This window comes from Penicillium lagena (assembly GCF_028827675.1).
Source record: "Penicillium lagena strain IBT 129212 chromosome Unknown utg000005l_segment0_segment0, whole genome shotgun sequence".
NCBI lineage: Eukaryota > Fungi > Ascomycota > Eurotiomycetes > Eurotiales > Aspergillaceae > Penicillium > Penicillium lagena.
In genome coordinates, this window is record NW_026623226.1 from 3,181,912 (window position 1) to 3,207,221 (window position 25,310).

Consider the following 25,310-nt stretch of genomic DNA (forward strand, 5'->3'; position numbering starts at 1 on the left):
GAGCTGCGACTATACTCAGCGACACATACACCATTCTTTTGGATCTCCAACACCATCCAAATAACCTAAGCAGGACCAACATGTACGACGGCTTGGGCTGAAAGTCGACGACAGAGATTGCACATATCTCGTACCACGGACCTCAGGTTCTCCCAAACTCGATTCAGACCTTTTTACACTCCCCAAAAGGCCCTCACCTCCGTTGAAGTTTCGCGAGCATTGTTTTAATTCGTCCATTCCAGCTTGCTTTTGACAGTGTTTGCACTTAGCCATGCTTTCCAAAGCCGTGCATATTTGGGGAAGTTCCCTAGTGGATGGAATAATTTCGATTGGCGGTTTCACTTTCACCTTCATCGGTTTGAATACCCCAGTAGGTGGGGGTGATACACAAAAGACTTTGCGCAAAAGCTCTTTTTCTTCTGATGTTGGTATTCTGGGTGAGATATGAATTATCCGTTGGAGCCCTGTGCATGTGGCTCTAAGATAGACAACACTAGGGTAGTCCAGGAATTTGGTGATATGGTTTAGTATAGACGAGCCGAGTGTCCAAATCGTGGGGTTTTCCCATCGGTAGATGGAAGGAACTTGGCGCTTATTTGCGCCGGTAGATTCTCGTCCATATAGCCCATACGTTCGAGTATATGGCTTGGGAATATCACTCGCTGGACTCGCAGCAGTCAATAGGCTTGGTGCAACCGATTGGTCTGGAACTGGCGCGAGGTGTGAAAGGACAGCAGAATCCTGTTCCTGCGCTTCTGATGAATTTGGATCCTTAGATGGCGTTGAAGCTGTAGTTTGCTGTTGTTCTGGCGTCTTTTTAGATTTCCACAATCCCCGAATTTTATCTTGAACTTTGTTAGTGCCTGTGGTTTCTCGTCTATGTAGACCAGTATCATTCATTGGACTCGCAGAAGTCGAAGGGCTTGGGGAAAACGATTGGTCTGGAACCGACGGAGGGTGTGAAAGTACAACAAGATCCTGTTCCTGTGCTTCTGATGGATTTTGGTCTTTGGATGGCGTTGAAGCTGTGGTTTGCTGTTGTTCGGGCGTCTGTTTAGATTTCCATAGTCCCCGAAATTTGCCTTTTTTGGGCTTGAGACGTTCTAGCCTTTTGGCCAAATCCATTGGTTTTGGAGTTCAAGATATGAAAAGAATATCAAAACGAGTAATTAATAAGATTCTGGGATTTTCCTGCTGCCACTCGCTGATATTCTAGGTCAGCTATCTGAAAGCTTGTTTTGTGGCAGGGGGAAAGAATTTAAACTCCACGGTTGAAGCCGACCCCGTAGACCCACCTTTGTTTGACCGATGTAAGGTTGTTTTACCCACTGCACGAACCTAATGGCAGTAGAGCAAATGAGCAGAAACCGGAGGAAACGGTTTTTGCAAGTTCATCCCATACGTCAGTTCTGAAACTGGGATGATGCTAAGGTCGGGTAAGAAGCCTCGGCACCTAGGTAAATGGTACACCGCTACAACAGTCCAAGTGTGAAGATATAAAGTACCAGTGGAAGTGACAGTGGAAGGGGAAGCGCTCAAAACAGAGGCAAAATGCAGCGGGTATTCTTCCCTGTTATTAATATACGCATGCGATTGCTCGGCAAAGCCAGGGTTCCTCCGGGCCTGTCTGTTCAACCATCTTGGCTCGGGACCCTCTTGGCGTATTTGTTGCTATTTGCGACTATATCGCATTTTTGCTCCGCTGTGCAAGGGTTATCCACGAATCAATATGCCGTATTGGTCCGTCTGTGGCTGTGCACTCGTATCGACGCTCGCCTATTCCTTGAGGGGCTTATTCTCAGCGAGTGTTGGTGGTGCGGTCAGACTATCACTGTGCGCCTTCCAACCCAAAGAAACGTTCTAAGAGTTATCCTGGAGGTATTATTTTATAGTAAGATTTTGGCACGAAGCTCACTCAGATATCAACTATTCAACGCGGAGTTCCGGATTCCTGCACCCCTACGGCACTTCTTTTCCCAGAGCATCTTCCTCTTGCGCATCAAAATCTATCGGAGTGGACGCATAATAATCCCCGGAGTGGTCAAAGCCAATACGATATTAAAAGGAATTATCTGACAGAGCAAAAAGAAAATCTCGCATAGCAACTAAATCCATTTATGTCACGGGTAATCAAGCAGCCAAGCTACTAGTCCCGAGGGATTCGAGTGTCTGTGGCTCGCCTAATTTAGTTAACTTATCTTTCAGACTAACTATTAATTAATGCTGGTAAAAGGACCGAATCTAGGGTATTCGCCAAGCCGCTAAGCTTCATTTTTATTCTTGTGTCTTGTGATCTGTGATTTGGAGTCTGCAATATCTCCGGCGCCATCTGTTGATATACTTTTGCACTGACCTAGCATGGGGCTAACAAACTTATCCGTTTTAGAAGGCTATCTTCCACTCAGCTGTGGGCAAGACTTAGAAAGGCTTAAGGGTCTATAACGAAAGCGAACGAAATATAGATGTTAAGATGTACACGACGGGCTGAATATCTCACCAGTCCAAATATATAAAAGCTGCCTGGTCGCAACAGAACTGATTCCTCGCTCGACGTATAGTTCACCAAACCCATTAAATTGCTCAATCTTCCAAATTTTAACATCAATATCACATCAAAGAGACAGCACCATGTGCCTTTTTTTCTTCCTTTCCTCTTGAAAAAGCACAACAAGTCAAAGCGTGAGCAAGCGGACGCCGAATATGAGCGAGCACCACACCCAGTTGGGGCTGAAAAAGCGAACCAGACATCAGTGCCATACTACCATGATGTCGGCCAAATTGGGTCAGTGACGAAGCCCTCCTAATAAAAAGGAAGAAAGAAGCCGATATGAGTACTAGTCTCTGTGCCTTGTGTGAGCAATAATACTTATTTTTTCCTGGTAGGGCGGGCATATAGGACGTGAAGATTTGCGCGGGATATAGCAGTACTTGGAAATATCTGAATGGATGGAGGTTTTTGTTCGGAAATTCGTGCCTGGATTATATTATTGGGATTTCTGTCTTGTAATAGCATCATGAATTATTCATGGTTCGGATTGATGTGTCTTTCTTGTCGGCTCCCCCGGAATTAAATCCAAGAAATGCCCTTCTTTCACAAACCGAGACATCACGAGCGCCTGTTGGATGCCCATGGTGTTTCCAATTGTACGAAGAGTTTGGAAGATCCAGTCTTTCATTCTAAGCGTTGACCCAGCATAGTCTGCCGCGATGAATAATGGCCAAAGCAGCCGGAATACACCCCCGAATCCCACCTCACCCGAAGTGAAATGGTATGGCACACTAGCGCAGATATCTTCCGCCATAATATTGTTGATCACGATGGACTGTAACATCGTCTGCTGGCTCTCGGGGAATTTCCTAGTTCCAGTGTGCGCATACACATCGATCTGATGATCCCATGGACAATAATGCGTGTTTGACGGTAGTTGTTCCACATCGAGGCGATGCCAACTGTGGGATATACGTGGTACCTGTCACTGTAAGTGGAATGGTATGTGTGATCTGGTGCCTCGATAATCTCATAGCGCCAAGTAGGGTCTGTGGAGAGGGCCCACGAGACAAGATCGGTGTCTAAATGGAGCGCCTTTCGGATGAAGAATGCCAGATCACCGATAGAATTTCTCTTGGTGCAAGTGTCCTCGATCTCAACGGAGAGGTCGCCCACCCGCACCAATATGTCAATAAAATCTTCAATTCCCTGAGATTTGCTGTCGCGGTAGGACTTCGCCGCTTTCGACAATTTGGCTATCTCGGGTGAGCTTTTGTTTCTGTAGAATATGTTGCTGATGGCCTGGAAGAAGTCGCACGTCAGAACAGTCAAAGAGAATTTACAAGATGCGTTACCTACGATCTGCATGCGAATCAATGTGAATAGCTCTAGTCCGGCTGGGGTTTCTAATTGTTTCATGCCCCGTAGCTCAAGAAGTGACATTGCCCCTTTGACATGGTTCAACCAGCGACCCATCATATTTGAGCTGCGGCATGTTATAACCTATTTTGATGATTAGAGCAGGCCATTCACTGATCGAGGAGTGTCCCTCACCTCATACATGCTAAGCAATACCACGGCCGCCAGGGTGGAGTCTGACTTGGCTAGAGTTGGGTCCTGCAGTGCGCTGTTAATAGTGAGCAAGGCTGCGCTGTATTCATGTCGGGCTGAGCACATCAAATCCTGCGACACGCGGACCCTGGACATGCTTGCCAGCCCTACAGCCTTAATCGAGGCTTGAAGGGCTGGGGAGGGGTCTTTTCCCAGCAGCCCTGGTAAATACGGAAGCAGACCCTGGCTTCGGCCGGTTCCAACGTAATATGTAAAGGTATACGACGTCGCCCGTTCGTCTATTGAACTCGGCATAGGTACTAAGCTCACTGGTATTTCCCGGTCTGCGAGAGACGGCGTCGGGGGTCTCGAGGCGACAGGATGCCGGGGTCGGGCCTTCACAACGACCTCCTCGCTCTGGTCAAGAATTCGCAGGACTGTGAGGTCTCGGTAACCGGAGCATTCCCGTTTTATTCGAAGGCATTGCGAGCATGATGGCAGACGCCGATCGCACTGTTTAGGTTAGCGATTTAATCTAAGGGGAATCCCTCATCGACATACCTTTAGACGCCGACCCCGACATGAGACACACCCTGCACTAGGCTTTCCTCTGTATACCATGGACCCAGAGTGTACAACGTGGATTCCGAAAGCGGTTATCAGTTCGGTCGGGCCTGACGAGCCTAAGACGCCCAGTGGTGGGGTGGCTCTGCATTTAAACAAGCAAAGGGCCGCGCAGTTAGATCGTCCGGCACAGCCTTTCAGTTAAAATGAAGTAAAGCCGCATTTGATTGGCGGAATCCTTCCTTATGCACTGGAAATGCCGAGCCCTAGTTTCACGCTTGGCTATCTTTGTCTCATATTGAGTTCAGCCCCCAGCCCAGCTGAATTCTGCCCAGCACTCTATGGCTCGAAGCGCTCGAAACCTGCTAAGACTTGTTGTGCGATCGACACCCTTAGTTATCCAGCCCGAAGAGTATTCCGAATTGGGCATGAGGCTTAGTTTTCTAAACAACCTTGATATGTACATGGGGATATGAAGATGAGTTGGTATAAGTTATCCTTCCTTTCCAGTCGAATGAACGAACTCCTAAATTCGCGAAATTTGAAAACATAGTCATCTCTTCCTTAGCTTCAATTACCCAGCATCTTCAACGAAGTTGAGAATTTCCTCAAATATACATCAGACTCGCCCATACTCTCCGCGATGAATGGGATTTTCCCCGCCGACCTTGCAGTCTATCTGCTCCTGACTCCAATCGTCATTTACATCTTCTTCTGTCATCGATGGACCGGGTTCTTGCCTTGGTACTACCTCACCGTTTTCTGCTTTGCTCGAATCATCGGTGGTGGACTAGGTATCCATGATAGCAACGGCCTAGCTGCCAACATCATCCAGAGTGTGGGTCTTACGCCATTAATTCTAGCCGTTGACGGATTGATTCATGAAGCGTATGTTCTGTATTTTCCTCCCTCCACCGGACTGACAGCTAACCGGGTTCTATCAGGCGAACGTATCGGAATCCATCACGCGGCCGTGTCCTCGGTTTATGCGTCGTCATTGGTACCACAGGCATCATGGCTGCTGCTCTGGCCCTCACAATTACGGGTTCCTTGGATGTTTTTGAAGGCAACCCGAAGCCTGACAGTCTGACGCACTGGAAAGCCGGTGTGGCTTTGATCGTCGTGGCCTGGGGTTTCCAGATCTTCTGGGCGCTGTTTTCCCTCCTGCACTTTCAGGGAAAGAAGGATGCTCCTGGATACCGAGGTGGAACTGCGGTGAGCATATTCATCTCCGCTCAAGATTCAGCTTGGTGACTAATGATGTCTCTCCCCAATAGCTCCTCCAGGGCGCCCTCGTCGCGCTTGTTTTTGTCGGAATCCGCGTTATCTACAACATAATAATGGTTGCTACTCAAGCCAAGGATCTCAGCCCAATCCACGGGACGATAGCAGTGCGCGTGGTCCTCTTATTCCTCCCGGAGGTGTTGGCGGCCGCAACGATGATCTTTGTGGGACTCCGGACCAGGCATATCCGGCAGAGTAAATAGATGAAGGCGTATATGTACTAGAAAGTACGGTCGAGCTGCCCGGCCTAGTGCTGCGGTGGTTTGGATAATTTGTGTTTTGTTTTACATATATTCTGTTCGGCTCCAACCGTGCTTCTTGCGATATCCGTGCTTTTGCCAGCTATATTCCACAATTTTAAGGGGGGTAAGGATAGATGGAACAAATTCCATCTACTAGTTGTAGGAGCTGATATATTCACCGCACAGAAGAGAGGGGGGGAGAGAGAGAATTCCATCTGTACTGTATGACCAACAAAGGCTGCGACCACCCGCAGCCCCTGCACAAGAATATATATCCGATGGAGACATACTTTCACTAATCAACCCCTCTCCCATCCCAGGGACAGTGACACCCCTCCATTATTATCACTCGACCTGTCATAAGCCCACAAGTTAACTGTCCTGAAACCACCAGCGGCACTTGGTTAATTGATGTATGTATCTCCCGACATGACACATCTCGTCCGTGAGGAGTTCACGGTTGTCCCCAGTACCGGTCTCGACTACGGGCCCGCCCGCGTCCCGTCAGGTACCAGGTACCCCGGTGGGTCCAGACGAAACGCCGGCGTAGAATCGGGGAGCGATCGACTGCCGCCAAGGAAGAATTAGGCCAGGAACTGAATTTGTGCCGTGTGTCCGCCCTGTGACCGTACGGTAACCGGCTGCGCACTGTTGCTGATCCTCGGGTGGGAGCTTGCTGAGCTCTTCGCCCTGAGCTCTCGCTTTGGTTCTGGTTGACGCGCACTTCTGGCCCCATGTAGCTCTTATCCGAAAGAAGGCCCAGGATTCGGTCCGGAGTGGTTCCAGATCGAAGCTATGGGCGTGCTACTGTGTTCCTATCGGTCATCCAGGATGCTGGCTCGTATTGCCGTGAGTGAGGGAGGGCAACTGGAACAGAGTTGGCCGCCACACCGGATGCAGCAGGAGCTCGGAGATTTAACTCTCCCCTTCATCGGAGCAACCGAAGACATCGCTCGAAGGGAACTCCTCATTAATATCAATGCCATCGATTCACTAATTATTATTCATCGAGAATAACCAATGCTGGGTACTAGCACCACAAGTTCGCGCGCTCAGGGGAACAAGAGGATCCCGGGCAGGGCTCCACCCCGGACTTCCAAATCATCACGATCGATCGGGGTCACAATGGATGGTCTGGCAGCATCTTCTGGGTATTCAATACCCTGTGATTCTGCGCAGCATCGGGGACAGCTATAGAATCATCCACAACGCATCGGTGGTACCTCCATCGGTTAAGCATCCCAGACCCATGGAAACAGGGATTCCCCCGTACCATCTCCGTAACTCCGGGGCCCATCAATTTCCTGCCCCTGCAAGTGCGTATTTTTCGGTGGAGAGCCCAAGTGGTTCGTTTCGCCTCGAACGAACCCCTTTAGCCTTAGCTTCGCTCCGGCTCCGGGTGGATTATGCATTTCTCCTATTCTCCCTCTCCTCTCCTCTCCTCTTCCCTATTCTTCTGTTCTCACCCTTTCCATTCGTTGTCAACCTCATTGTCACGACCGCGCTGTCCTGTGCGTGTCGGTATCTGCATGGACCGGGAATAGCTTCACCACGTCAACTTGGCACGTCCATTTCTGTGTTCTGATCGAGGGACTTTTCTATCCGACAGTCCATTCCATCCCGGCTCGCGCCTTTGAGTGACCTTCTATTCATTGCATCTATCTTTATATACATACACATCACCACCACTTCAATTGACCACCATGGGCCCGTCTCTGCGAGATCACGGCTCTTTTGTGCGGCCATCCACCCGCGATCGGCCCACCACCCGCGGCGAGGGAGAAAACTCGCTGGTCGTTCCCAGCCGCACCTCATCTTTGCACTCGCGCATCACCCAGCCCATTGCCTCGAGCCTCAACCTCAAGCCCACCCAGCGAACACCCAAAACCCTCACCCATGCCTACATGGTCTGTGGTGTGGGCCGAGAGCCCTCCCAGTGGGTGAAAGCACCGCCCCCGGCCCAGGGCAAGATCGGCCATATGAAGGGCGCCGTCGGCCAGTTCTGGCTGCCCGAGATCCTGGGCAGCAGTCCACGGTTAGAACAGGATAACGAGATTGCTCGATCCCTGCACTCGGCCATGCGGGCTTGTTTCCCGCACGATGTCGAGATCTGCACCGGCAAGAGCCAGCCGCACTGTGCCCATCACGCCTTTGTGCTGCAGCAGGACTCCTCGCACACTCTGTACGGTATTGCGCTGCGCGTCTGGTCCCGTGCGGATGAGAAACGCGCCGAGACCATTCGCGAGCTGCGCAAGAAGACCGAGTCGGACTTCTACGACAACCCGGACGAGACCTACTGGATCCCCTACTGCCTCAGCTTCCTGTCCCGCTATCCGCTCTACGACCTGCTGGGCGACTATCTCCGTGGCATGTGGATCCACTGGAACAAGGCCACCAACCTCTTCCATGCCGAGGAGGTGTCTCGGATCCTGAGCTTCCCTGCTCCGCGTCTCAACGACCTGGTTCGAATCGATATGAAAGACTATGCCCTGTGTTACCAGTTCCCCTCGTCACCTACCGGCTTCCAGAACTTTTCCATGTGGCCCCTATTTACTTGTCTGTCCATTCCGAACATTGTCGGTGTGGTCGAAGCCGCTGTCTCGCCCACGCGCCGCATCATCTTCGTCAGCCACTACCCAGCGATGCTGACGGCCGCGGCCGAAACCATCCGCTACTGCGTTCGTGTTTACGAGTGGAGCGGTTTGTACGTGCCCGTTGTGCATGCCCGCCACGTCAAGGAGCTCGTGCAGGAGCCCGGACCGTACATCCTGGGTGTCACCGCGGAGTGCCGGACGTTGTTCAATGCCCCGTCCGATGCTCTGGTGGTTGACCTCGACCGGAACTTCGTTCTCACCTCGAGCCCGCCCAACGTCCTGAGCCAGGGCCAGCGCACCAAGTTCATCGACCGGTTGACGCAGTCTCTGAACGGCGACGTTTCGCCTTCCGGAGTGCCGACGCACTTGCGGTCTGCCTACGCCGGTGGCAAGCTGATCCCTGCCGGTCAGATCATCGTGATGCGAGGCGAGGTCGAGAGCGTCCAGGAACCCAACTGGTGGAACCAGGATGCCGTTATGGGCGTTATGGACCACGTCTGCGAGAAGCTGGTAGGCGATCTTTTTCCAAAATTTCGACATGTAGAAGCTAACACGTCTCTAGGGACGCAACACCGGTATGAAGGCGATCTTTGGCGGCGCCGTCAAGAAGCCGTTGATGACCAAGGTCTCGATGCGCCACCTGAACGAGATCGTGCGCGAGCGGAACCAGTACTCACGCGATGCCATGGAGGCCTGGCAAGATTTCATCAATCTCAAGGGCCGCATGGACACCGAACTCAGCAAGGTCACCAAGCGCAACAACTTCCTTGTCGAGGAGCTGGAGACCTGGAAGCAGCAGTTCCTCAAGTTCCAGGCGTTTGCTGAGCAGCTCACCAAAGAGACCTCGGAACTCAAGGTCAAGATCGAGAACCACAAGCGCGAGAACCGCCGTCTCACTGGTCTCATCGACCAGCAGAAGGATGACGTGGCTCGGCTTACTCTGCGCCTATCTGGCACGGAGAAGCAGCGCGACGACGCTCTCGAGGCTCTCGTCCTCCAGCAGGAGATTGCCGAGGAGCTGGAACGCGAGCGCAAGCGCAACCAGAAGGAGATTTCTGCTCTGCAGCACACCAACTCCACCCTCTCCCGCCAGCGCGATGATGCCCAGCGTGTGGTCTTGCACCTGCGTAGCCTCATCAACGGCCAGAACCACCACATGGAGCACATTGTTCGCTCCATTGGTAGTACCTCGACAATTACTGAAATGGTCAACCAGGGCTACGAGGATTCCGCCGAAACCGAAGAATCAGAGGTGGCGGCGTCGAAGGAGACCACCAAGAAGGATGTCAATGGCAAACCCATGGTAAATGATATGAGTCCTGAGCTGGAGCAGCATCTGCTGAACCTCGGCAAGGACAAGAAGAGCCTTGCTCGCCTGAGCATCAACGATGTCGCAGACCTCTACCTGCGCGAGAAGACCGACGCCATTGCGGATATCATCCGCACCATCAGCGACCAGTGTGCTGCCGCCGTCGAGGGCCTGCACCTGGCCCAGGACGCCGAGGACGATGAGGAATCCGAGGATTCGGCCAAGGCCCGTCAGGATGGCGACCGCCTGGGCTCCGACTTCGAGGCGCAGGAGGGCCGCTCAACCCGTGCCGCCAGCGAGATGAGCGACAACACCGACACCAACTCGCTGCATCCTGATCGGAATTCCAGCATCCCACCCACACCGGATCTGGTACACAACCGCTCCAGCACTTCCATGTCCATGGTCAGCAACACGACTTTCCCTGAGCGCTCAAGCCAGCAGTACACCACTGGCGAGATCCCGACCCGGATCGTCGAGGACGACGATGAGCATGCCCACGAAACTGAGGGCCTGGACGACCAGGCCACCGAGACGGGCACTCTGTCCAAGCAGGCCAGCGAGGATCTCATGCGGCCCAACACTGCACGAGTGATTTCATGATCCAGTCAGCTTGGATGATGCAACGCTTGATCTGAGACCATGTTGTTCGTTCCCGGTTTTCCTTGCAGTCTCTCTTCCATCTCCCTCCCTTATTTTTTTCTTGTTCTCTGGCGTGGGTTGTTTTCTCTTTCGATTCGTCGTGTCGACTACTACTTTTGATACTCCCTTATATCCATCCGACCATTTATCTGTTTCCTTGTCCGTCTTTGTTAATTGATTGGTCTGCGTGTGCTTTTTCACTCTTACGGGATCTTGTCTCATATATTTGCTGTTTATTATCTGTTTGTCGTCGCCCTTCTGGAATGGGTTGTCGGCCAGCTTGTGTATTTACCTACCCGTTCATATCTCACGTCTTCAGCCTGGCTTCCTGCTGCAAGACTGAGAGAGCGATCCACTTTGCACCCACTCTCCTGCCTGCAGGCGAGGTTTCCTTGTTGTGTCTATCGTGTGCCCATGCATATTTCCCCTTCCGTCTGACCGTCTCTTGGTGGACTGGACTTGATTCGATGGCTCTATTGCAAAGCTGTCTCGGGAATCGTTGTACTTCAAAAATGAATTCTGTGCACATTTCTCCCTCAAGTTATTTTCACGAGTAGTTTCAAGCTTGAACACCCTGGATCAGTAGATTTGAGTATGCTATGTCGGGCACGCACTGTACAAATAGCCCACCAACGTACTTCCTATATACAGCTTGCTAAGTGCTCATGCCAGTTTACCCGGCACAACGGGGTGTCCAGCACTCAAGCCCCCACAGACAGCCCACGCCTGGCCATTGACGTAGCTACTCTCATCACTGCCCAAAAACAAAGCTACGCGAGCCACCTCGTCGGCAACAGCTCCCCGCTGAAGCGGGTTCAACTGGCCGATCTTGCGCTGCGTGCCGCGTGCCCGCGCCTGATCGAACACCGCCTGCGTCATCCCCGTCTCGGTCAATCCTGGACAGATGGCATTGATGCGGATGCCGGTACCGGCCAGCTGGTATGACACCGTCTGTGCGATCGATACCACCGCTGCTTTGGACGCAGAGTAGTCGGTCGACCCGGCGTTGGACCGCAGGCCGGCTACCGAGGCGGTGCAGATGATTGATCCACTGGGGTAGGGCTTTGCAGCCGAGGTGACTTTCATAGCTGGTGCCGCGTGTTTGGCAGCCAGGAAGGGTCTGCATGGGGATGTTAGATTGTTGGTTTCTTTTGTTTTTCTTTTGGACAACCGCCAACTTACCCCACCGTATTAGTTCGCAGGGTCTTGATGAACCCCTCGCCGTCAATCTCCGTAAAAACCTTCGGTTGTCCCACGATACCTGCATTGGCAAAGAAGACGTCCAGACGCCCGTACTTGGCCACCGCGTCGTCGATCACGGCCGTCACGGCCTTCTCATCGGCTGCATCAAACTGCCGCACATGCACGTCCACGCCAGGGTACAGCGACTCTATCTCCCGCTTGTGCGTGGCAAGATGAGAGTCGGCAAAGTCGCAGATGTACACTGCCTTGGCGCCGTTGTTGGCGAACTGGTGGGCACTAGCACGCCCGATGCCATTCGGCGAGTTTGCGCCTGGTTGCTGGTTAGAAACGAAACATTGAAGGTGCTGCAGACTCACCCGTGATAATCACCACCTTGCCCTTCGCTCGCCTGCGGGATACATGTTATTTATGAAGGGATCCTCGACACATTGGGGATTGCTTACGGTCCAGCCGAGTCTCCGGCTACATGGCGGATCTTGGGAATGCCCTCGAAGGTACCCTCGTCGGGAATACCCTCAATTAGCTGTTGGCTGAGTGCCTGAAGGCGCTGTTTTGCGACTGCGGAGGACATTGTGTATGTTTCCCGCAAAACCAAGGAGGAGAGATGCTCCTTATGTATAAGTTCAGCTTTCCCCCGGTTATCAGTTAATGCGGAGAGCCGAGGTTGACGGTCACCTGATATCAAAATGATTACATCAGCAAATATGTCACGTGCACTCACACGTCATGTGTTCACTGGGCATCAACAAAAGTTGTTGGCAGGATGAGACACTCTTCCAGTTTATTCAGGCAGTCAGCAGCGAGCGACGACAACCTCCCAGATAGTGTGTTGGTCGGCGAGGGAACTCTTGAATGCCTGCCGTCGACCCCCTGCATTCTTGAGATCCGCGCCATCACCAACGATCGCCAAGGACGCGCGACAGCGATAGCAGCATCGCGAGACACCGATCAAGCCAGCTGGCGCAGCTCATTCTTTGACAAGCATTAATGAAGTCCGCAACCACCCATTCCGCCTTCCACGCCGTCCACCAATCGTTGAGTCATGGCGGAGCCTGATACGCACTCTCAGCGACGGTCCTCGTCCCAGGCATCATCTGTGTCAAGCAGGAGCCAAAAGGCTAAGACACTCCGTGCTAAAGCCCAGAAACGGAATTCGGCCTCCAACACACCCAACACGCCCAAAACGCCGACAGACTTGACTTCGTTTCCTTCGCTTTCGCCGCCCAATGATACTCCTACGCCCACCCGAGGTTTGTCGAATACGATCTTGGCCAGCTATGAGGGAGATGGTGCTCGCGAACCGAATCGCGGCCGCAAGGCCACCTTGGCACGGCTTACAAGTGGTTTGTCCAATACCTCCGATCGGGCAGCACTCTTTGAAGATTCCATTCCAACGCGTGATATCCCCGGCGCTCTGCATCTGGCCGATGACGCGCATATTGAGCGATTGATTGCGAACACAGGCGCCGCGAAGATCGTGAGACAATTCGCGCGCGATCTGGCCCAACGAGATGCGGAAATCTCGGCGCTTCGACAACGGGCCGATGCAAGAGAGCGGGAGTTGAAGCGAATGCTTCGGGAGGTGTCTGTCTCCAGTCAAGATATCGAGCGTCGACTGTATCAGCTGGAAAACTCGCCACAAGAGGATCGCAACTCCGACGGGGAAAGCAACAATGACCAGACGGGCCAATCCTCGGGCCTCAATGGACTCATGTCCCAGGCGATGACCGATGCCGTTGGCTCTCAACTCTACGTGGAGCCGCTGAATGACTCTGAAGACCTCCAGGCTACAATACGCGCCCAAAGATCAGAGAACGATACCCGCATGGGCGCTTCCAGCACAGACTCGAGCAACACGCGAAAACGACAGAGCTCCGGTCGCGGCTGGCAAGAGTATATCTTCGGTTCGACCTCGGCCAGTCGGAAGACGAGCCGCGCTAGCAGCGTCAAAAGCGACATGGGAGAGATTGAAGAGGAAAACACTGAACACCTCCGAGTGCCGAGCAATCCTTCACGACGCAAAGCGCTCGATGAGCAGCTATTTCAACCGCCAGGCACCCAGCTTAGTGATGGATCAGGACGTCGAATTGCTAGCGCTTCTACCAACGGTGACGATGCAAGCATTCACTCTCGCAAATCTTCTCGCTCTATGGGCTCGTGGACGGTCAAGTTGTTCGCAGGACAGTCTACAAAAGACTCGAGTGATTCCGAAACCAATCGCAATCAGACTTCTGGAAATCAGGTTAAAGACAAATCCACCCCGTCTACATTTTTAGCCTCTTCCAAGGGTGGGTTGTCTGCGGTGGCTGCATTGAAGCGAATCAATAGCAGTGCCAGTCTGCCTGCACCCAGTAGCCGCTCTGCCAGTGGCTCTACTGGAACATCTAAGATGAATCCGTCGACCGGGCGCAGAAGTGCAGCCGGTAGTGTCTCTCAAGGAGGCCCACCCGAAGCCACAGACCGCAGCTCGACCAACCTCGGCCCTGTTGAGATGGACGCTATTCTCCCCGTCGAGTCCCGACCCCCGACCCTCACGCAAACCTACAACAACTCTCACTCGGGCGAATTTCTGACGGACCGATTCGGGTTTATTTATGATCAGCGGCGAAAGAAGCGCCAGCGAGAAGCCAACGCTCTCAAAAGCAGCAGTCGTCCTCTGAGCATTGCCGAGACACTGGGCAGTCTGCGCAGCGACGCGTCTGATCCTGAAGATGATACTGAAAGCCTCCAGGCTTTGCAAACAGCCACTGCAACACAGATTTCGCCGCCAGTTTCACCTGAAGATCCTGAGAGTGGGTCTGTTGGATTACGTCGTTGGCAGGACTATTTGAGAATGCCGTCTCGGCCAACTGAGCTGTTGTCCCATACGCCATCTGCTGGTCCGATCATCTCTTTGACGACTGCGGGAGACAGCCGTCCTCATAGCTCATCCGGAGCAATCGACAGAAACGTGCCGTTGTCTGTCAACTCCAGCGCACAGCCATCGGTGTCCACATCAGCAGTCACCGCTGACCGTTCCGAGCTTGCGGGTGTATCATCTGACGAAGCCGCCACCGCGAACACTTCGGCGCGCGCTACTGCCACTGATACCGAGCCGGTGAAGTTGCTCTTGGAGCAACTGACTGATCTGCACGATACGCTGCAGCGTGACCGCACGGTGAGGTGGAATGAGTTTCTGCGCAAAGTGCGTGCCGAGCGTAGGAAAGAAGGCGAAGCAGCAGCGGCCGCAGCGGCTTCTGATCGGACCGTGACGGCAGTCGACACGCCAGAGGCCACCCTCGCGGACGGTGAGGTCGTTGGCATTGCTGGTCTGGGCAACAAAGGGAAGGTTGGCCGTGCCAAGTGGCGTGAATTTCGGTCACTTGTCCTCGGTGGTATTCCCGTTGCTCTTCGGGCCAAGGTTTGGTCGGAATGCAGCGGCGCATCTGCGATGCGAATCCCTGGTTACTACGACGACTTGGTGCGAGGCGTCGGCGGATCGGAACCGGACTCGTCAGTGGTAGCGCAAATCGACATGGACATTCGCCGTACGCTCACCGACAACGTCTTCTTCCGCAAGGGACCCGGCGTTTTAAAGCTCAAAGAAGTGCTTCTTGCATACTCACGCCGCAACCCGGAGGTGGGCTACTGCCAGGGCATGAACCTCATTGCGGCGTCTCTGCTGCTTATTATGCCGGCAGCTGAGGATGCCTTTTGGATCCTGACGTCGATGATTGAAGTCATCCTGCCACAACACTATTATGACCACGGCCTATTGGCGTCTCGCGCTGACCAGATGATCCTCCGGCAGTACATCTCTGAGCTGCTGCCCAGACTGTCGGCCCATCTTGAAGAATTGGGCATTGAACTGGAAGCACTCACGTTCCAGTGGTTTCTTTCTCTGTTCACCGATTGTCTCTCGGCCGAGGCCCTCTACCGTGTGTGGGACGTCGTTTTGTGTCTCAATGTGACCAGTGCCGCGGCCAATGGTCCGGTCACAACCGCATTTCCTGCTTCAAGTACCAAAGAAAGCGGCGACAAGACCTCCCAAACAGCAGAAGCCCAGTCATCTGGCGGCGGAGGGGGAAGCACATTCCTCTTTCAAGTTGCCCTGGCGCTGCTGAAGCTTAACGAGCAGCAGTTGCTTTCGACCTGCTCGACACCGGCTGCCCTCTACACCTACATCAACCACCAGATGACCAACCACGCCATCAGCATTGACGGGTTAATCCAGGCCAGCGAGGCCCTCCGAAATGTCGTTCGCCGGGAGGACGTGGTTTCGCGCCGAGCCACTGCACTGCAGGAAATGCGTGGTGGCAGGATTTAACCCTCCCCTCCGAAGCTTTCTTTCACCACGAACAGGCTTTATTGCCAAACGATACTTTACTTTATTTCACTTAGATCTTGACACGATGCCGAAAACGACAAGAGCATTGGGCAGGGAGTTATGGGCTATGTCTTTTTTCCCCCTTTACTTTTCTGGTGATATCCTACTGGTTTCATTCCTTGGAGCTGCTTCTTCTCTTCATATGTGCAAAAGCAAGCAATCGCCGTGGGCTCATCTTCTGGCTCAACTTGTTCCTTGTTTTTGCATCTTTTACGCATCCAACACCCACACCTAGCAATGCGAGATACCCGTTGACCTTTCTTTACATTGAGCGGCAGCATTAGAGCCAAAAAAATTGAAAATCTTTTTCTTGAACTCTGAGTTATGCATATCTACGTTTCCGCACTGCATAGTTCCATATTCCACTCACCGAAAACTGACTGTAGTTCCGGATGTGCGCGCCATATATCCTCAACAATATGGGTGACACCATATCAGAGCTGACAGCCCTGCCAGTAATGTCGCAGACCAGTTTACATGTAACCTCTTTGTACATGGGTTCGTCGAAGAGTGGGCAGGTGGCGGAGACGACACTCCGAACCATGACGTGAATGGAAATGGCAGACACCGTGTCCAGGGGGTACACGTCCACGATATACGCGACTCTTCAAAGTCGTGTGTTGCAGATGCTAGGATTAATTCTTGTCTATCGGCAGTCATATATAAGTATGACCCGTAGTAGTCGCCGTTCCTGCATCTAGAACATAGTATGCTGGGCTTTGGAGCGAAGCCCGCCCTAGTCATTTCAAGAAGATCCGCGTTGGGCGTAAGGGTTCGGCAACAACCCCGAGATGGCAGGCTAGTTTGTGGCAGAATGCACATCCACTAGAACTGGTTTTCGTTAGAGTATTATTGTCTCACACTCCTTTCAAGGCTTTCCAATGGGACTTGTCCTTTACCGAGATCGCATGTTCTTCCGATGTGGTAGTAGAATAATGTGAATCCGGATTTTGGAACAGCTCATCGGGCGATCTTTCTCCGTCCAGCTTTCAATTGAATTTGATTTGGAAGCCACCAATTGCCAGACAATAATAATAAGCTGACGAGACTATATATAAACTCAGTGGCTTTGGTAAATACAATGCGAAGATATTGTCGACCGGGGTCGTGATTGTTACATGTCTTTTCAAAAAGCCCATTATTAGGTCGGTCTTGATCCCCCGCATGAACGCTTTTTCATCCACACCAGGCCTGTACATGAACTTCTGCCCGACACACTTTGCCAATGCAGGTAGCGTCAGGCCGCCTCTAAGCAGAAAGTCGCCCCCTAGAAGTCAGGCCCTCGCCAGCGAGAGCGGTGAGGGCCTGACTACAGGGGGCGGGTACTGCGTTAGTGATACGGCGCAGGTGCCGGGAGCCGTGCGAGCAGCATCAACTGCCATTAAGGTGTGCTGGCCGATCCCTTCCGTCTGCTCTCAAGATCGAATTGAGACACCGGACGGAGCAGGGAGGAATTATTTCAATATTCCCACTTTATCCTGCGAAGTATAGCACGGCAGGGGTATCATGGCACCGTAGCACCGTACCGCCATGCTATGGATTGTGAACTGTGTTCAGGTCTGGCATAGGGAAATATCAGAGCGGGGAGAAGCAATAACTGATCCCTCAACACGGGGAGGCCAAGCACGACCCGACGTACTGTCTCGGCCTAGAAGCATCCGATGCGATCGGATTGAAACAAGCCAGTAAATCACAAGTGATGACTAGTCAGAATCCTTCTCTCGCTATGCTCAATCCTCAATTCGGGGGATCTTGCGCCCAGAAGCGGTTAGTATCAAGCATGGAAGACAGATCCAATGAGTCCATGGTCGGACGGAGCCCCATATCCATGACATCTCGCGCAACGGCTTTGATCTGCCGCATGATCGACTGAGAAATCGCCCAAGTACGGGCCAGGGATTTGAAAACACCGATGGTCAGCGTGAGACGGTCGCGGCTAGGGTCGGGCATCTGTCCGGCCTTGACTGAGCAAGCGGCCAGCTGGACAATGGAGCTGAGTGTCAGCGCACAGATGAAAAATGGGGTGTGCTTCACCACCGGTAGGCGGATGGCTGCGAGAGAAGACAGCTCGCTAGCGGCCTTGACTGCTTTCATGGCGTGGGCGTGGTGGGAGAAAGCTGGCATGCTGATAGGGCCGTGGTGTCCACAGATCACCTCTGCGGCAACCGCCGGAGAGGAAAGAAGGTCGGATCGTGGGAAATTGAGGTAGATGGCGGCGCCGTTGACCATCATACACGCCTGGAACATGACCTCATCCACGGTCCCGTCTGGACGGACGAGCTCCTCCTTTGACTCGGGGAGGTGATGAAACCAACTGGCAATGCGCGCATCAATAGCCTCGACGTGATCTTGCTGGCCCTCCGGCATATCCTGGAGAGCCACCACACGACCAAGAATCCGCACCGCTTCAATGCGATAGCAGTATGAAGAGAAATCACGATCCTCATCGGCGAAAACACGCTCATCAAACTGAGCAATGGTTGGGGGTACAGGGGGGTGAGACAGTCCTGGTAGATACGCTCTTCGCACGGCAGGGGCACCTCGAGCGGCACCAAGCTCGTGCGGTATATACGCTGCACTCCAAGTGCAGTCAGCATTCCCTCAATGATGAACAATTCCCACCAAGTACGTCGAAGGCACTCCGCGCGGATCGGGTCGCCACCGCTGGCCGTCACGGCGTAGTGGGCCTGGTGCAGGCCAAGCTCAAAAGCCAGACTCACCGCGGCGGCCAAGCACTCGCCGGCCTCGCCGCGCTCATTGCGCGAGTGCAGCACAATTGCGAGCAACAACAGCGCCTGAACCTTCTCCACCGTCGTCGGCTGTTCCTGAACCGCCACGACAACGGTAGGCCGGTAGGTATCACTGTTGGCGGCCGGAGTGAAATGGGCCCCGATGAATTTCATGACCTGCTCAAGGAATGGCGGAAAATAAGAGCGATACAGGTGTCGGAGTGGCGGTAGGATCGGATGTGCCGCATGGAAGTAGGTGTAGTAGATATCAAGCAAATAGCCATCGCCGCCAAGAAATGAGGAAGAGTCTGGGGTCAACGGCGCATTCGTCGATCGAACGGAGGGCGGAATCGGCGTCGACAAATCGTTGATGCCCGGACTGTTCGAACCGGACGACGGCAGTGGGATGCTGGCCGGCGCATAGGCCAAGTCGTTTTGGGGGTTCCAAATATCAATGAAGTCCGTTGCGGTTGGGTCGAGGGGCGTCTGGACTGGCGAGTCCGGATCGGCGCGGCGCTTCTTCGATGGGCCCTTGTAGCCTCGACGCGACTTGGTATACAGACATTCGGAGCCGCTGAGGGCACAGCGCCCGCAGATAGGGGTTTGACCGTCGCATTTGAGGTGCTTGTGGCGACACAGGAGGCAGGCCAAAGGCGAAGGGCTGGGTTTTGCGGGGCCCGGAAGGGTGATGGGGACCTGTGGATCGGTCATGGCGAGCAGGAGGGCAGGCGCATGGATAATTAGGACAGGGATAAGGGTTTAGTTGTTCTCAAAAGAATGAGGAGAGTGTGAATGGCAATGGGGGTGAGGGTGGAAGAGAGGGAGAGACAGAGAGACAGAGAGAGAGGGAGAGGGAGAGGGAGAGGGAGAGAGAGAGGGAAGAGGGACGACCGTTGTTGGTATTACGCGGACTGAGGGGCGGGGGACCGGACGCTACCTGCGGCACTGTGTGAGTTGAACCGGTTGGTCAGGTACCACTGAGTACTTGTTCCCTCGTTGCACCACTTGCCTGCGGTGGCACAAAGTGACTGATCCGATCGGGAACAAAAGTACAATGCGTAGTTTGTCGGAGTGTGTCTAGTGAGCATTAGTGCCTTGTAGTCGACCGATTAATGACCGTTCCGGTAAGGTGCGTAGGCCTAGAGCTGCCGCGCGGGCTTATCACTCCATCCATCCACCACCTTCCCTTCCCTCCGACATCTACCTTCGAAGTTGTCTTCCAATGCAGTGACCCTGCACACCGTGAGTCGGAACGGATTCCAATCTTTTGTGCTTGATCATCTACCCCCTCCCCGCCCCGGATCGCTCCATCCTGTGTAGCGTCACTTGAACAATCGTGCCGACGTGTCTTCTCCGCCGATTGCATCGCGAATTCCTCCCGCCTCTTCCTCCGGCTCTTTCCATTTCTCGGTAGGGAGATCAATCGCCTCATTTCGAATTAGCCCTCCAACCACCCTCCCATCGCTCGCACGCGCTGCGCAATCGCCGTCATGATCTCCGACGACGAGCTCTACCGCCTCGCCATCTTCCTGGGCTCCTGCGCCATGATGATGATTGTTCTCTATCACTTCCTCGACGTCAATGCCTCGGATGAAGAGGTGGATTCGGCGAAGACGGGGGAGTCAGCCACGGTGGCTAGCTCCGCGGCGTCGCCATCGGCTGAGAGCGCAGGCGCGTCAGCAGCTGCGCAAGGAAGCTAGATCTGGGGAGTCTGTTTTTATTTTGTCTAATAGGGAACAATCCAACTTGAAATGTCTCTGGGGATCAGGATTGCTGTCAGCGTGAGCGAACATGGAATGTAACAATATATCCCATCCTACATGAAATACAATTTACAGCTACGATGGCACTGTCTGGTTTGATCGGAACTTGATATTCATCCGCCCTAAGGGCAGACATCTGCTCAAAGACAGGGTCTCGGTGCAGAAACCTGCACGATTCGGGGGCATGGTCCATTGGCTAGGAAAAGCCCTGGTCGCCAGCCCCGATACAAAAACGCCGAGAAGCATTCGCTTCGTGATGCACTCAAACAGAAATAGAAACGCCATGCTGGTAAACCTCCGGGTATCTCAAATCAAAGCATGCTTATTCGTCTTCGTCGTCGACCAGTTCCATGACGCCCTCGTTAGGAGCGGTCTTCCACTGGCGCACAGGGGTAGACAGAGTGTAGCCACTCTTGTCAATGGTCGGTCCGACCTGGTCCTTCCAGTGAATTCCTCCGCGCAAAAGCGCCTCCGCCCGTCCATACGAATTGTTGATGTTATGGATTTTCAGGTATGCATTTACCGCATTCTTGTGAGCAGGCAAAATGATGGGATCCGTGCCCCCACTCTTGGTGCTCAGCGTAGTCTCAATATCGGGCGCCCGATGCTTGTCCTGTTCCTCTATGGGACCATCCAAGTTAGACTCTTGAAATCAAACGAAATCGATCACCCTTGGAATGGAAGTTCCTCGTGTGTAAGTCCGTCAAGCTGTCTTACCAGGAAGATGGATTCTCGGTCCATCCCCAAGCTTCCACGCCACCGGGCTGATGTGGCTCTCCTGAACGTGTTGCCACAGCTCATTAGCAGGCATTCCTTCCTGGTTTTTGCAAGCTTCCCAGCCACATTTGATGTTGGCCGGGATATGAAGTTTCACAATGTGTCTTCGGAGAGTCTCCAGGTTGTGCAGCTCCGCGGGGCATTTGGTCCATCTACACGCAAAGACCGGCCAATCGATCAGCGGTGCCTCGACATCTTGGGCCTTGCCAACTTGGGCTTTGTCATCCGTGGTATCGTCCTCAGCCTTCTTCTTGGGCGGCGCACGACCGGCCATCCCCTGGGGCGGCATGCTGTGTAGGGACGATAGATGCACAGCCTCTAGCTGCGAAGTATCCTTTGATTGCGGGGAATGGCGTGGCTTTGCTGGGCTGGGCTTCGGGGTTGTCTCCGCCTGTGTCTGCTGGCTCGGGGTCGAAGCTGGCGGCGGAGGTCGAATCGAATGCGTAGGCAGGGATTGTGGAGGGTGCGGGTGGGTGTGGGACAAAGGAGGATTGACATGGGACACAAGAGAAGGTGTTTCCTTCGGCAGAGGACGCGTTGCAGAGACACGCGCGGGAGAGCGTGGACGGTCACGTGAAGCTGGCACGTGACTCGATGTGCCCTTGGCAACAGGGACAGCGGGAGATACAACAGGGTCGACTATGTCCCAGCGGAAGGTTGACAGGTCGGAGTAGTAGTCGACGAAGTCGAAGTTCTTGCGCAGTGGCTTCAGGTGCTCGTTCAAAAACTTCTCCGTCGGGTGTTTCCCGGAATTGATCAACACGTCGCGCGCAATCGTCGCAGGATCGTACTCGGTCCTGACTTGGGCATCCTCGGGCTTGATTCTCTGGATCAGGTCGGAGCGGGTGCGCAAATTATTGCGTGATGGGGGGCTTGGGCGCAATGGGTGCTGGTTGGGCTGCAAGCGACGACGCTTATTGCCACGGGTCTGTTCAACGGGAGGAACTGGAGTCGGCATAGGATGTCCAGGAGTCGTAGTCGGGAGGGGCGGGTGCGAAGCAGGTGTCTTGGACGTCAATGGGAGACCCCCTCGCGGCGAAGATTGTTGAGGCCTAGCGTGTGTTGGTGCAAGCTGTGGCTGCTGCGTTGCCGCTAGCCAAGAGTGGCTGGAAGATGCTGGCTGGGCAATCAATGCCGTTAGGTTGAGAGCCACCGTCTGATTAGCAGCCAAAGCCGTGCCCGTGGAATTTTGATTGGGATTGTGGGCCGCAGTGTGGTGAGCAACCAATTGATGGGGTGACTCTGTCCGTCGGATCGAGGGAGTCTGTGTCTGTCCGACTGGAAGTGCTTGGGCATGCCTCATTTGAGAAACAGCCCAATCAGGGGATGCGGCAGATGTAGTTGGCAATGGCTCTTCTTGGCGGTATTGGGGTGGAATCAGAGACGGAGTGAGGCTGACATCTCCAGACATGACGTATCGTTGATCTTGGTTGCCTCTGCAAAAGTATCCGTGTTGCTGGTAGGCATTCCTCATCTGTGTCTGCTGCAATGCACTCCGCTCAGCCTCATCAAACACCTGCGCCGACTGGGATTTGCGACCATGGCTAGAGGGATCATCAATGTGCTGCAAGACCTCTGGTGGATCGACTACCATCTCCTCCGACAGCAACCCCGGCCTCCAGTCCGATGTCATGTCCCTTTAGTCGGGGCTGGTGCTTTACCATGTTGGGTCCTAAATTAGTGCATCATGGTCATGGCTAGCGGTCGGCGCGTGAGTTGCCGTTGCAGGAGGTAGTCGCAACACGACGTTCACGCCTGCGAGAGCAGTTCGGGGCTTGTTTCACAGCAGCAAAAAAGCAAGGAGCAGTGCTTTGCGCACGGAGCAGCGCGTGCACAAGACTGCTTGCTGTGATCTGAGCAGGTGTTGTGCAGAAAAGAAGAAGAAGAAAAGCGAGGGCAGATGCGCGGTACACCAGATCGGCCCGGAAAGACCGCGTCAAAGGCACCAAGGCATCAAGGCGGCAAGTCTAGTGGATACACGTGACTGGGAAACCCACATTGGCTTAAAAAGACTTGAAACTTTTCTAATCCTCCTTCAGCTCATTCAATTTTCGATTCCACCAGCGGTTTGGTCAAGATGCTGTCATGAACCCCGGTGTGCGGGTCAGCAATTACTTTTTTGACATTGTCATTAACTTTCCAGCTCAACGTCATTAGACATGAGGCCACAAAAGTTTCAATCGGCTATGATTCGAAGATAAACAGCCGCGTTGCGATGAATGGAACATGATCTAGCTTTTCTACTGCTCCATTGGACAGCGTCGATGATGCTGTTGGCGTTTCTGTTTTTCACTTACCACTGCCCATCTAGGAATGCCCCTTCAAAAGCAACGGCTCAACCTCTCAGTCTTCAGCGTAGTGAGATCCCTTGCCCGGAATGCTATTCGCCAGATTATCATCTCATCAATCCCGCTCTTTCCAAGACGGACCCTATGGTTGATAGAGCTAAACAACTGGCGTAGAACAACCTACAGATCTCCAACCGGTCTACGGACCGGCGGTGGATCTGTCTCACTTGCAGACTCACCCTGAGGCATCGATGAAGTCGTGGGTTTGATAGTGAGGGACATGCCTATTTCCCGTAGAATGTACTGGATGTGCCTGTGGGTATTCTTGTCGATTATTGTGTCTCACTTCTGGTCTACTCCTGGAAGACTCCACGGTGATATGGGACCTGATTTGGAAATATCAACCAACTGATTGTCGATCCTAATGTACAGCCCAATGGGGGCTAGTAAATGACATGATGGCGACGAAACAAACAGCTATAATGGACAAAAGAGGAAAAGGACAATCGTATCGTATCTCATCGGAGAGCCCGGGAATCAAAATCCGAAGAAGCAGAGGAAGAACAACGAAGAAAATAGCCAGGTCAAGTCACGCTCGCTGAAAATAGCAGTGATATCTCACCGGTGTGATAGCCGTCAACTCACTTCTCCTTCTTGTGGCCCACGCACTTGGACCACGCAGGCAGACCACAGCCCGCCCCGATAAACAGATATAGCAAGAAAACAACCACAATCCCTAACAGCACCATCAGCTTCATATTCTTCCACCACATTCGCCGTCGCAGACCACGGCTGCGGATCCGGAAATCGTGCGCACTCCCACCCAGCCGATCAGTCTTATCAACCAGCAGATCAATCCGCTCGCCGCGCTCGAGGACGCGCTCGATATTCTCCGTCATGATATCGCGCACGCTATCGATCTCGCGCCGCGCAGAGGCGAGCGAGTCAGCTGGCGGGGCGGTGTTGTATGTTTGCAGGAGGGTGCGCAGCTCGGCATTAAAAGCGGCGCAGCCGTAGGCCGGGAGAGCAGAGTAGTCTGTGTTGGAGGGTGTGTATGTGGACAAAAACTTGCGCTTCATTTCGAGGAGGTAGGCAAAGGGGATGCGGCGACCTTGCTCGGCTGTTGCGACCACTATGAAGCTCAGGGGTGCGTAGGAGCTGGGCTCGCTGCGGCTGCCATGCTCGTCGGCGGACACGCCTGTTGGCGAGTCGGCAATGTAGTGTACGAACAGGCGTTCATGGGTGTATGTGAGCTTTTGGGACTTGTCGTGGGAGATCTTGGGAAGGATGATGGATGCTAGGGACGAGGCCGCGGTGGATGAGGTGCCAGGGGAGGAGTGTTCGGCGAGGATGGTGGTTCGATGGGCCACGCAGGAGCTGGACGTGACACAGTTAGTCTGCTGACCTTTTAAATTGTGCCATAACTAGACTTACTAAAGCAGGAAGCTCGGTGGCTTTGAGGACGAGGCCATGATGATATGATGTCAGTGGCCTGTTGGGCGACGGGGGA

The 25,310-nt window shown here is 53.5% G+C and overlaps 10 protein-coding genes across 10 annotated transcripts; 4 read left to right on the forward strand and 6 right to left on the reverse strand.

Moving 5' to 3' along the window:
* Positions 1–3,023: 3,023 nt before the first annotated feature.
* On the reverse strand, positions 3,024–4,660 carry N7510_008038 (Zn(II)2Cys6 transcription factor; the record flags this gene model as incomplete). Its single annotated transcript, XM_056979963.1, has 5 exons — positions 3,024–3,357; positions 3,471–3,790; positions 3,848–3,991; positions 4,043–4,552; positions 4,601–4,660. 5 exons carry the CDS (start codon positions 4,658–4,660, stop codon positions 3,024–3,026), a joined length of 1,368 nt encoding a protein of 455 aa, XP_056833006.1.
* Positions 4,661–5,246: 586 nt separating this feature from the next.
* N7510_008039 (uncharacterized protein) lies at positions 5,247–6,090 on the forward strand (the record flags this gene model as incomplete). The annotated part of the gene is made up of 3 exons (XM_056979964.1): positions 5,247–5,491; positions 5,548–5,818; positions 5,881–6,090. The coding sequence occupies 3 exons, from the start codon at positions 5,247–5,249 to the stop codon at positions 6,088–6,090; spliced, it is 726 nt and encodes a 241-aa protein (XP_056833007.1).
* Positions 6,091–6,583: 493 nt separating this feature from the next.
* N7510_008040 (uncharacterized protein) lies at positions 6,584–6,865 on the reverse strand (the record flags this gene model as incomplete). Its single annotated transcript, XM_056979965.1, has 1 exon — positions 6,584–6,865. The coding sequence occupies one exon, from the start codon at positions 6,863–6,865 to the stop codon at positions 6,584–6,586; it is 282 nt and encodes a 93-aa protein (XP_056833008.1).
* Positions 6,866–7,832: 967 nt separating this feature from the next.
* Positions 7,833–10,635, forward strand: N7510_008041 (DENN (AEX-3) domain protein; the record flags this gene model as incomplete). The annotated part of the gene is made up of 2 exons (XM_056979966.1): positions 7,833–9,233; positions 9,286–10,635. 2 exons carry the CDS (start codon positions 7,833–7,835, stop codon positions 10,633–10,635), a joined length of 2,751 nt encoding a protein of 916 aa, XP_056833009.1.
* A 702-nt stretch (positions 10,636–11,337) lies between these two features.
* Positions 11,338–12,448, reverse strand: N7510_008042 (SDR family NAD(P)-dependent oxidoreductase; the record flags this gene model as incomplete). The annotated part of the gene is made up of 4 exons (XM_056979967.1): positions 11,338–11,794; positions 11,857–12,187; positions 12,234–12,265; positions 12,321–12,448. The coding sequence occupies 4 exons, from the start codon at positions 12,446–12,448 to the stop codon at positions 11,338–11,340; spliced, it is 948 nt and encodes a 315-aa protein (XP_056833010.1).
* Positions 12,449–12,919: 471 nt separating this feature from the next.
* N7510_008043 (TBC domain-containing protein) lies at positions 12,920–16,183 on the forward strand (the record flags this gene model as incomplete). The annotated part of the gene is made up of 1 exon (XM_056979968.1): positions 12,920–16,183. The coding sequence occupies one exon, from the start codon at positions 12,920–12,922 to the stop codon at positions 16,181–16,183; it is 3,264 nt and encodes a 1,087-aa protein (XP_056833011.1).
* Positions 16,184–17,980: 1,797 nt separating this feature from the next.
* On the reverse strand, positions 17,981–19,683 carry N7510_008044 (Zn(II)2Cys6 transcription factor; the record flags this gene model as incomplete). Its single annotated transcript, XM_056979969.1, is given in 2 exon segments — positions 17,981–18,750; positions 18,762–19,683. The coding sequence occupies 2 exon segments, from the start codon at positions 19,681–19,683 to the stop codon at positions 17,981–17,983; spliced, it is 1,692 nt and encodes a 563-aa protein (XP_056833012.1).
* Positions 19,684–20,462: 779 nt separating this feature from the next.
* On the forward strand, positions 20,463–20,672 carry N7510_008045 (dolichyl-diphosphooligosaccharide--protein glycosyltransferase subunit 4; the record flags this gene model as incomplete). The annotated part of the gene is made up of 1 exon (XM_056979970.1): positions 20,463–20,672. The coding sequence occupies one exon, from the start codon at positions 20,463–20,465 to the stop codon at positions 20,670–20,672; it is 210 nt and encodes a 69-aa protein (XP_056833013.1).
* A 766-nt stretch (positions 20,673–21,438) lies between these two features.
* Positions 21,439–23,145, reverse strand: N7510_008046 (putative C2H2 finger domain protein; the record flags this gene model as incomplete). The annotated part of the gene is made up of 1 exon (XM_056979971.1): positions 21,439–23,145. One exon carries the CDS (start codon positions 23,143–23,145, stop codon positions 21,439–21,441), a length of 1,707 nt encoding a protein of 568 aa, XP_056833014.1.
* Positions 23,146–24,441: 1,296 nt separating this feature from the next.
* Positions 24,442–25,272, reverse strand: N7510_008047 (synaptobrevin family protein; the record flags this gene model as incomplete). Its single annotated transcript, XM_056979972.1, has 2 exons — positions 24,442–25,177; positions 25,235–25,272. The coding sequence occupies 2 exons, from the start codon at positions 25,270–25,272 to the stop codon at positions 24,442–24,444; spliced, it is 774 nt and encodes a 257-aa protein (XP_056833015.1).
* Between the last annotated feature and the right edge of the window lie 38 nt (positions 25,273–25,310).